An 11,059-nucleotide genomic window follows, 5' to 3' on the forward strand; every position below is an offset into this window, starting at 1 on the left:
ATCGAGTATTCAACTAAACTATGAAATACATTTAAATATAGACTGCCTGCTTTAACCACTGATACAGCAACTTGAATAGGATTTATTTGAAGTGAGGGGTCACAAAGGGAAAATCTTTGTCCCCATTTACAAAACAACATTTTAATTAATTATTTTTTTAAATAATGTATTTAAATCTTATTTTTTTCACTTTATTTGTTTTTGTTTTAGTCAAATATATGTTTTCATATAAAATGTCTATATATTTTTTATAAAGTTAGTTTTATGATTGTATTATGTATCATATTATTATTTTATTTTATTTAATACTTATTTTCTTTTCTTACTATTATTGCATATTATTTTATTATTTAAATTATTATTTTCTTCTTCTTATTATTATTGTTTTTATTATTATTTTGTGGGGCCAAAACACATAAATGTAAAAACATTTCCAATCATTGAAACATAAATAAATTCAGTGATATACCGTTATAATTTGGAAAACTACCTTGATATGAGTTTTTGTAATACTCTAACACACACTAACAGAAAATTCAAACACTAGAAAATCATAACATCAGTTTTTAATGAAACATCAGTTTGAATACAACAACATGAACAAACAGTATAAAACAACATGATGAGAAAAATACAAAATATAAAAACAACTGTAACATGACACTTTAATATAAAATAAGACAAAAGAAGAACAACATATCAAACTTTTAGCTGCATGTTGTGTTGTTATTGTTGACGTTGGTTTTCATAAAACTGAACTGTAGTGCATTGTGGGTAGTGTAGTTCTTTAGGGAATAAAACAGTATAAAACATGATTAAAACTGTATAGAAACAGAGGAGTACAGGAGGTAATACTGGTATCATGTAACACTGTGAGTACATCAACAAAGGTGTTAAAGACAATATCCATGTGATGCTTCAATCCTAATTTAAGATTTAATCACACAATTATGAGAGTCTTTTCTTATTATGAGGAAATCCTGTCATTTCAAATCCCTGTCTCGTAATTACAAGAAATCCTTATGTCATAATAATAAAGACTTTCTCCTCCCTGCTCCTTTCCATCATGGGCTACAAAAAAAATGCTTAAAGTGAACGTGTTTTGGAATAAACTAATAAATACAAATACAAATGAATAATTCCTATGATTTTCTTGTAATGAGATAAGGTCAGGATGAAATATACAAACACGATAGAAATAGTTGAAATCTTTCCAGGGAGCTATGTCCTCATAACTGTCTGTCTCTCTGTCTACCTGTCTGTATACCTGTCTGTCTACCGGTCTGTCTACCTGTCTACCTGTCCTTGGCAGAACGCAGGTCTGTGGCGATGGGGTCGTGTTGGATGGTCTGGTGCAGCATCAGAGCCATTAAACCGGCTCGATTCGTCATCGCCGTCCTCAGATTCCTCTCCTGCTCAAACAGCTCGTCCAGCTTATACCACTGAGAGAGACAGACAGACAGACAGACAGACAGACAGACAGACAGAGACGGACGGACAGACAGACAGACACACAGACACACACACAGACAGACAGACAGACAGACAGACACACAGACAGACAGACACACAGACAGACAGAGAAAAAGAGAGGATTATGATCTGGAGTGTGAACACAAGGATTTTAGCCTTAGCAGACCATTTACATGCACAAAAACCTACATAAACCCACTACAGGAAAGTTTTGAAGGCAGTTTTTTACCACTCGGACTCTCTCAAGGTCGACCTCTGCGCGGCGCAGTTTCTCCCAGCAGTAATGTTTGTTACACTTCCTCTTGGACACTCGACAAAACTCTCCCGTCGGCTCGAACACGTCTTTCACCAGAGGACAGCCGCACACCTCGTCTGCTGGGATCTGACAGACAGACAGGCAGAGAGAGAGAGAGAGAGAGAGAGAGAGAGAGAGAGAGAGAGAGAGAGAGAGAGAGAGAGAGAGAGAGAGAGAGAGAGAGAGAGAGAGACAGAGGGTGTTTCTCAATCGCGAGTACGCTTGCTTGGTAGCACATGTCTGCCGAGCATCTTGCTTCAGAAGCGAGTCAAGAATACTTCCTGGCATTCGGAAAACAAAGAGTGGAACAGGCTAGCAAGTGTGCAGGTGTGCGTCATATGAGAGGCCCCGCCTTACATCTTCCGCCACAGATTTGGGGAAATTGGTCCGTGCGCAAAGCATTGTGGGGATTTTAAGACCGCGGAGTCTACTCATGTGCAGACTCGATATTTCTCCAAACGGAGTACGCCGGGCTCGGTAGATTTCCAAGTATACTGGAGATTGGAACAGTACTTCGGCGGCACTCGATGACGTAGTATGCTTGAAATAGTGGCTCTGAAGCAGCTTTACTCGAGATTGAGAAACACCCACTGAGAGTCTGAACACTTTTCAAATAGGACATTTTGCACTTATTTCTTCCTGAGATTTCTTGACTTTTTAAATTGTCCTATTTTTACATTTTTGTTATGTATGGACAGAGAAGCTCAAAGCAAAAACTGCATTAATTAAGTTATTAAAACATTCTGTGATAAATCATTTAATTTTACACAATTTCTGGGGTCCAAATCGCATAAACATGTCTTAAAAAAATCCAACATTTGATGTGGATGTGATGAAATACTTCAGTTTGTTTACCTTCGGGTCTCTGGAGTGTTCAGGACACAGAACCTGCAGCCGCTTGCAGTACGTCTTACTCTGAGGGTTATAAACATCACAGAACAACCGGGTCGCCCTGACACACACACACACACACACACACACACACACACACACACACACACACACACACACACACACACACACACACACACACACACACACACAGACAGGTTATAGACTGAGAGTATTTATATTTATATAATGCTTTAAAATACAGAAAGACAGACATACACGTTCTCTTACCCCTCTATTCGTGTTGGGTACATGGATCCAAAAGATGTCTGACTCTCGTACTGTTGAACAGAAAGACAGTTGTGATTAGTTTTCACTGATTATTTTTCGCAATCATTGTCAGGATACAGTGTCTCTAAGTATTATCAGATATCTCCTTTATGTATACAGGTGTTTTCCTGATAACTAAAGGCATGCTAACCTTAGCGTAGCATCTCTCCATGTGTCTCAGCGCCACCTTGGGGTTGACGGGCTGACTGCAGGAAACACAGAAGATCTGAAGGTCTGTGTCATCGCCGTCACCTTCAGTCGCCTGGAGAGAGAGAGAGAGAGAGAGAGAGAGAGAGAGAGAGAGAGAGAGAGAGAGAGAGGAAAAAGAGAGGGAAGTCACTGATTTAAATCTAGTATGGGAAAAATCATGAGAGATTACAATGAGACTTTTGATTTGGTAAACAGAGATATCTGTGGCTAAGTGTAAATTATGGTGTCTGAATAAATTGGGCATTAAAAACTTGTAAATTTGATGTGTGATGTGTGTACCCAGGGAGTGTGGAAGTAATTAGGTTTCCCCAAATGCACAGATCATTAAGGACTCAAGTGAACTGATGCAAACTGATTTTTGTTTAAGAAAGGACATGAGTCACTTCACACAATAGATGTATCGCCTGAACAGGGACTTGAACCCTGGACCCTCAGATTAAAAGTCTGATGCTCTACCGACTGAGCTATCCAGGCTCTGAAAGACACCTTAGTAGTGAAAGTATGCATAACCACATTTGCATTAAGTATCTGAAAATCAAGACAGCTTTCAAGGAGATCAGCAATGTGGCAACCAGAGAGATCTTTGGTTGAGTGTAAATGATGAGGCACTTATAAATGGGGCCTTGAAGACCTGTGTGAGTGACTTGGATTTATCTAGATAGTCTGGTAGGAAACAAACTACCACGAATGCAACAAGCGGACTTTGCATAGCAGACAAATGTTAGCTTTAGAGAGGACTTGAGTCACATCACACAATAGATTTATGCCTGAACAGGGACTTGAACCCTGGACCCTCAGATTAAAAGTCTGATGCTCTACCGACTGAGCTATTAGATCAGCTAAGGTCCAAAAGGCTATATGAGCACATGAAGGAATGTTTTTGCTTTCATTTCCTGCTTTACCCCTCCAATGTTTTAATGCCCAAATAGAAAATGAGCTTAATAAGAGGTAGATGGATTCACTTCTTTCTTTCTTTCTGTCTGTCTGTCTGTCTGTCTGTCTGTCTGTCTGTCTGTCTGTCTGTCTGTCTGTCTGTGTGTCTGTCTGTCTGTCTGTCTGTCTGTGTGTCTGTCTGTCTGTCTGTGTGTCTGTGTGTCTGTGTGTCTGTCTGTCTGTCCGTCCGTCCGTCTGTCCATCTGTCTGTCTGTCTCACCTCCTCGTGCTGTAGGACCTGCTGCTGCTTGGCGTTGGCGATGATGCCTTCCAGTTCGTGGAAACGTTTCTCCATGGTTGTCAGCCGGAGCCTCGACGCCTGCTGCTCCTTCCTGATTCGCTCCAGCTGCCTCCGGCCCATCTCCTCGGCGATGCAGGGACTCTGCTGCCACTGCTGGATCCTCTGAGGCAGGATCTCATACAGACGACTGGCAAGAGGAGAGCAACAAAGAAACAGTCATTCATCAGGGAGTAAGGGGCGGGACATCTCTAAGAGGTTGACCAATCACAACAGAGCCGGCCAGCTAACCAATCAGAGCAGACTGGGCTCTGGTTTCAGACAGAGGGTGAAAAGAGGTGCTGCAGCACAGGCAGTATGAGAAAAATAAAGAGCTTTTTGAACATTAAAAGATAAGATAAGATAAGATGGAGCTTTATTCATCTCCGTGGGGAAATTCAGTAGTTGAACAGCAACAGGGTAAGAATGAAAAACAGGACAGCACAGATTCACACAGATTAGAGATTAATAAAATGAAAGATAAAAAGAAAGATACAAATTAAATGATATACAGTTAAGTAACTTTAAAATATGAAAGGAACATATACATATTTGGGTCCTATATACATATTAGATATATTTACATGTATGTGTGAAAACAGTGTGTATTTTATGTCCAGTACTTGTGTCACATTGTTGACCCTTGTTGTGCAGCCTGATGGCTACAGGCACAAAGGATTAAAGCATGGAGACACATAAATATGAACCAGGAAATTAGCCGAATGTTTCCTCTTTGATGTTGATGATGTTGATGATTTTGGTGTAGTGTGCATTAAATGCGTTACTCACTTCGCGGCCAGCTTCATGCCGCAGTCGTCGGTGCAGTATTTGGAGTTGGCCCTCGCTGCTTGGACACATCCTGGTCCCAGACACTGACGCAAGGCCCCGCCCACTTCCTTAGCCCCGCCCTCTCCTCCTCGCTCGCTGTGACGCACTCGCTCCTTGTGGCGCTGCTTCGCTTTGTGACGGCGAGGCTTCACCTCCTCTTTGGGAGCGGAGACAGTTTTCTACAGCAGAGGATAGGAAAACAACAGCATTTTATTTCACTGTATGTTGGGAAAATGAATGTGACTGAATGTACTCTTCCAATATCAGAGTACACGTGATAACAAAGGTATCCCAACTGTAGCTGTGTACAGGACAGGATGTATGATTACCTAGAAGAGCATCAGGACTGTTTTAGGCATATGATAGCTATGTGATTAACATGATGATTCAGCCTCTATGGAGATAGACATATGACAAGCATGATCATTTCTGACGTGGAGCTAATCTGAAGTAAACATTGAATACTGCTTTCTATTCCTCCATCTTGTGACTGTGTAACTCCCTCTCTTGGATATCAGCATGTGAAGGACACTGTTCAGGAACTAGTTGATGCTCTGTATGTGATGACTACTTCCATTCTGGAGAGGATCATAAATACATGGATCCTGAGATTGAAGCTCAAGCCGGTGACGAGTACATGTACATTCTACTTTTAGCTCATACTGTTCTATTTTACTTGAATATAGTTAACTTCTCCTGCATTACCTGTAAAATAGTCTTGCAACAATCTCTTGCACTATTTTATTTATACTGTTTCAATATATTCAATATATATAGATACATCTTTTATTATTGATATGTATATATATTTACTGTTTTGCGTATTTTGTATATCTTTTACTGCTGATATGTATATCTTTATTGTGTTACTATATTTGATTTACCTCTAATACATGTGCAATGTCTTATCTATACTGCTGTGATGAAAACATTTCATATATCTTATCTTATCTTGTTTCTTCTTGCACTATTCTTTTTGTTTTTGTATTTGTTTTATGTCTTATATATATATATATATGTATTGTTGGAGGAGCCTGTGAATTAAGCTTGTCATTGCATATCTACACTGTGGATGTGACAATAAAGCTCTTTAAATACTTTGAATACAATAGAGGGCTATTTTAAACCATATTTCTGCAGCAAGAGGAAAACAATTCAACGTGGGAAAATGTATTCTATGTTGTATTGCCGTCCCCACCTTCTTCTCCACCTTCTTCTCCACCTTCTTCTCCACCTTTTTCTCCACCTTCTTCTCCGGCTTCTTCTCCACCTTCTTCTCCGGCTTCTTCTCCTGTCTCTTCACGTGTTTCACCTTCACCGCCTTCTTCCTCAGAGACTCCAACTGCTCCTCCTCCTCATCCTCGCTGTGCCACATCTGCAACAGGAAGAAGCGTCACACCACAGGAAGTGTCTGTTCTGGCAGCCGATTGGTCAGAAACGCTCAGTCTCACATACTCACCAGGTCTCTGTATCCGGCAGCTTTGTACTGTTCGTACAGCTCCAGCTCGCTCTCACTGAAGGCCACGTCATCATCATCGTCATCCTCCTCCTCATCATCATCATCCTCCTCCTCCTCTGTATAATGCCCCGCCCCTTTCCTCGTTAGGCACCGCCCCCTGCTGCTCCGTTTCATCTCCTCGTCTTTGACTCGAAGCATCTTCTGCTCAAAGATCGATAAATCAATAATCAACATTATAGGAATGAATATATCTTTTAAAGGTCACCTATTATGCAAAATCCACTTTTTCATGTCTCTTCTACATCAACATGTGTCCCCTCTTCTTCATGTCTCTTCTACATCAACATGTGTCCCCTCTTCTTCATGTCTCTTCTACATCAACATGTGTCCCCTCTTCTTCATGTCTCTTCGACATCAACATGTGTCCCCTCTTCTTCATGTCTCTTCTACATCAACATGCGTCCCCTCTTCTTCATGTCTCTTCTACATCAACATGTGTCCCCTCTTCTTCATGTCTCTTCGAAATCAACATGTGTCCCCTCTGTGTAAAGAGACTCTGAAAGTTTCAGGAACAAAGATTCTCTCTCTTTTTGTCCTGATCCATTTATATAAAAACCTGTCTGACAATAAGCTGATCAGATTTTGGCCACTTTATGATGTCATAACGTTTTTTTGGCTTGTGTAACCATTAGCCAATCAGCAACCAAGGTAACCTGGTTGGTAAATACATGGATCCTGAGATTGAAGCTCAAGCCGGTGACGAGTGAGATTTTTCTAACAATAATATAATAATAGTGTTTAGTTATTCTCCTTATAAAGCTGACTCACCCGGGCTCGGACCTCACACTGCCGGAGGCGACACTTCTGTCGGATTTTATTCGGACCTCCGAACTTCTTCATGTCTTTGCAGAAGTCACACTGAGCGCAGTCCTCCGTGCGCAGACAGGCCTCACACTCCCCACACATCCGCGCTGAACGCTTGATCTGACCAAATGTAAAAACGATGTTACAAGAAGACTATGCTAAATGTAAAAAATATATAACATTTGATCAAAAAACTTTGTAAAGATATTGTTAAAAATATCTGATGAATTATTAAAAATACATATAAGACAAAGAATGTAATGAAATATCAGAGAAGCTCTTATACAAAAATGTTTACTTAAATACTCAAATAAAATAATTGAACAGTACATGCTAAAAGCTGTATTATATTACAAAATACTACACAAAATAACAGATAAACTACAAAGTATTAAACAAAATATTAAAATATCAGATGTAAAACAACTACAGTTGGTTAATGAACGAAATAAATTGAAATGTCAACAGATATGTCAAAAAACTTAAACAAATCCCTAAAAAATGAGACAAAATCCTCCAGTGAAACCTGTTTAAGCCCCGCCTTCTATCACTGCTTTTGCCTAGTTACCTGTTAGCCCCGGCCCCTTGTCAGTGCTGTTGCTAGGTTACCTGTGAGCCCCGCCTCCTGTCAATCTTGGGCTGAGGGGTGGAGCTCCCGTCTCCCTCAGGCTTCTCCTCACTCTCCTTCTCTTTGGTTTTCTTCGGACGGTATTTGATCTCCAGAGACGAGTCTTTGTCTGCCGGGGAAACAACAAACACAGTAAAAAAATAAAAAATAAAACAGATCAACAGATCAAATGCACGCTAAAGGGTCTTTGAGCATGTTTTCTCTCAGTGATCGTGCTGTTATGTTAAATGTTTGTTGTTTGATTTTCATGTATTGTGTCTTGATATTTAGGGAGGCGTGTGGTGCAGTGGGTTGTGCGTTGATGTTCGGATCAGGGGGTCATAGGTTCAAACCCCACTGCAGACATGCATGTCGTTGTGTCCCTGGGCAAGACACTTCACCCCAAATTGCTCCTGTGGGGATTGCCCACAGTATTGAGTATGTAAGTCGCTTTGGATAAAAGCGTCTAACAAGTGTAATGTAATATTTGTTTATGTTGATGTTACACATGGAAATTTCAGACTTGATCTGACCATTAAAGTATTATCGTATCGTATCGTATTTGTTTGGGACTATTTTCAATGGCCTGTTAATCCACATTTGGTGTATTTGTAGCAGCAGGACAGTGTGTGTGGGATTCACTCAAATCAAACTACAGTGGCCGTTTCTCAATGTCGAGTATACCTGCTGCAGAGCCACTATTTCAAGTATACTACGTCATCGAGTGGCGCCGAATGCTGGGCATTTAACATGCATTTAAACACTCCTTCGGCGCCACTCGATGACGTAGTATACTTTAAAGGGGACCTATCATGCAAAATGCACTTTTGTACGTCTTTTATACATGAATATGTGTCCCTGGTGTTCCAGGGAACTCACCAAGTGTCAGAAAACACAACCCTCTCTATTTTCCTCCATACCCAAATCTCTAAAAAAGGGGCTGCAACGGATCTGATAAAAACTGATCCAGATTTGAACACTGTCCTGACGTCAGGACGGTGGCGCTACGGCTATTGGGCCAACTCCACCAATCAGGAGGAGACAGCCACGGCCATTGCCGTTCGAAAGCGCTGGAGACGCTGTAGTACATATGCCAGGCCTGTAGATGGTGCTGTTCTCACTGAATCTGCCCAGAGCTAGAAATGGTCAAATTGAGCGAAATGAGGCATGGCTAAAATGCATGATCTGTTTGGTATTTTCAAAAAGAAATTTTTTTTTAAATATGCCTTATATAGGTATGGTCCTACACTATATTATTCAAATATAGCATGATAGGTCCACTTTAAATAGTGGCTCTGCAGCAGGTTTACTCGACATTGAGAAACGGCCAGTGTGTGTGTGTTCATGGTATTATAAACATATCATTGTTGTTCATGATGTGTTTTAAAGAGACCCTGTTGTGCTCTTTTGGGCTTTCCCTCTCCTGTAGTGTGTTGTAAAGGTTTCTGTGCATGTAAATGGTCTGCAAAGGCTAAAAATCCCTGTGACCACCATGAGTTTTTACGACTGTATTCACACAGATATTACACTGACCTCTGCAGGACGGGCAGTACCACACTCTGATGGATTTTGCTGCTTTTTCTGAGACTCCAACACAATTCCCATGAAACCACTCAGAGCAGCAGTCACACCCTCTGACAGACAGACAAAGACAGACAGGTACGTTTTAACTGTTGATTTTAGTCGTAGCTGCAAAAATGTGTCAGTAGATACAGTAGATACAAAATCACCAACTATTAATCAAAAATATCAGAAAAATGCAGGATCTAGCCGAAATATGAGAATAAGATTTCCTGCTTTTCGCTGTTTTATATCAAATTAAAGTGAGTAAACAAGACATTTAAGGACATCTTGGAATTTGAGAAACTGAAATTAATAATGTTTGCTATTTCCTGACATTTTATACAAAATGATTAATAGAATAATGTAGAAAACAATTTGCAGATTAATAAATAATTTAATTAATAGTTAGTTGAAGTTTGATATATTACGTGAGGTTTATTACATCATGAAACAGTTGATGTCTGCTTTCTGGCAGATGCAGTATGTAGGACCTTTGGGGTTCTTCATCGCACATTTTCTTCCTCCTCCTCCTCCTCCTCCCTCTTCACCATCATCTCCTCCTCCTCTTCCTCCTTCCTCCTCTTCCTCCTCCGGGCCTCGCTCTGCTCCTGCAGCTTCCTCCGACTGAGACACATCAAACAAACAACAAGAGAAATAACAACAAGGAAACAGTTAATTCTCTGTGGGAATTATTCAAAGCAAATGTCACGTATTGTCTTTGTGAAGACGACAAGACGTCTGCAGTACTCATGGAAAAGACAAGATTTTACAGGTGTTTTTATTTCAAATAACTGGTTTGAGATTTGTAAAAACTTTAAGGGTCTTTATACTATATCACCAAAAATGTACGGAGGCCAAAAGGTGAAAACGTGCTGCAACTGAAGAAAATATTTCCATTAGGAGAAACGCACTGCAGTCTCAAAAACGATGCGAATATAAAAACCAAAAAGTGCATAAACACATACAAATGAAGAAACAACTAATATATTTTACACATTTTGACATTATCAAATCGAGTTTTTATTTGAGAATCGAGAAATATATAACTATTTTAACAATAACTTGCACTAGTTAGAGTCCACTTGACTTGACTAGTTAATACTAGGGCTGTCAAGTTAACGCGTTAATAACGCGTTAATAACACGTTAACGCAAAAAAAATTAACGCCACTAATTATTTTAACGCGATTAACGCATGTGTATTTTTTGTCCTCGGCCGCCCCGTAGTTTCAGAGCGCATCGAGTTTAAAATACCATCTACAAGCTGATGCTGACAGCCCCGCTCCTGCCGCCCGCTTGTGGCAGACCACACTTCCACGCTCACCGGCAGGCCCGGACTGGCCATCGGGAGGACCGGGAGGGTGTGTGTATGTGTGGCGCGAGCGAAGCA

At 40.5% G+C, this 11,059-nt stretch overlaps 1 protein-coding gene and 1 non-coding gene across 3 annotated transcripts in view; both read right to left on the reverse strand.

Annotated features, from left to right (window-relative positions):
* Positions 1-551: 551 nt before the first annotated feature.
* Positions 552-11,059, reverse strand: part of LOC117474190 (CXXC-type zinc finger protein 1-like) — an 11,945-nt gene continuing 1,437 nt past the window's right edge. Inside the window, exons 2-14 of one of the 2 annotated variants that reach the window (XM_034120193.1) lie at positions 10,113-10,294; positions 9,641-9,741; positions 8,110-8,237; positions 7,465-7,620; positions 6,637-6,837; positions 6,388-6,552; positions 5,139-5,356; positions 4,293-4,500; positions 3,081-3,191; positions 2,891-2,940; positions 2,624-2,720; positions 1,703-1,855; positions 552-1,442 (exon numbers count right to left, since the gene is read on the reverse strand). In XM_034120193.1, the coding sequence (XP_033976084.1) occupies positions 1,296-1,442; positions 1,703-1,855; positions 2,624-2,720; positions 2,891-2,940; positions 3,081-3,191; positions 4,293-4,500; positions 5,139-5,356; positions 6,388-6,552; positions 6,637-6,837; positions 7,465-7,620; positions 8,110-8,237; positions 9,641-9,741; positions 10,113-10,294 (1,917 nt within the window). In that variant the 3' untranslated portion in view covers positions 552-1,295. Of the gene's footprint in view, positions 1,443-1,702; positions 1,856-2,623; positions 2,721-2,890; positions 2,941-3,080; positions 3,192-4,292; positions 4,501-5,138; positions 5,357-6,375; positions 6,553-6,636; positions 6,838-7,464; positions 7,621-8,109; positions 8,238-9,640; positions 9,742-10,112; positions 10,295-11,059 lie in introns of both variants that reach the window. The other variant, XM_034120192.1, reaches the window with a different exon arrangement.
* Positions 3,541-3,613, reverse strand: trnak-uuu. Its single transcript has one exon. It is a non-coding gene; the product is annotated as a tRNA-Lys (tRNA).

Source organism: Trematomus bernacchii, unplaced genomic scaffold (assembly GCF_902827165.1).
Source record: "Trematomus bernacchii unplaced genomic scaffold, fTreBer1.1, whole genome shotgun sequence".
NCBI lineage: Eukaryota > Metazoa > Chordata > Actinopteri > Perciformes > Nototheniidae > Trematomus > Trematomus bernacchii.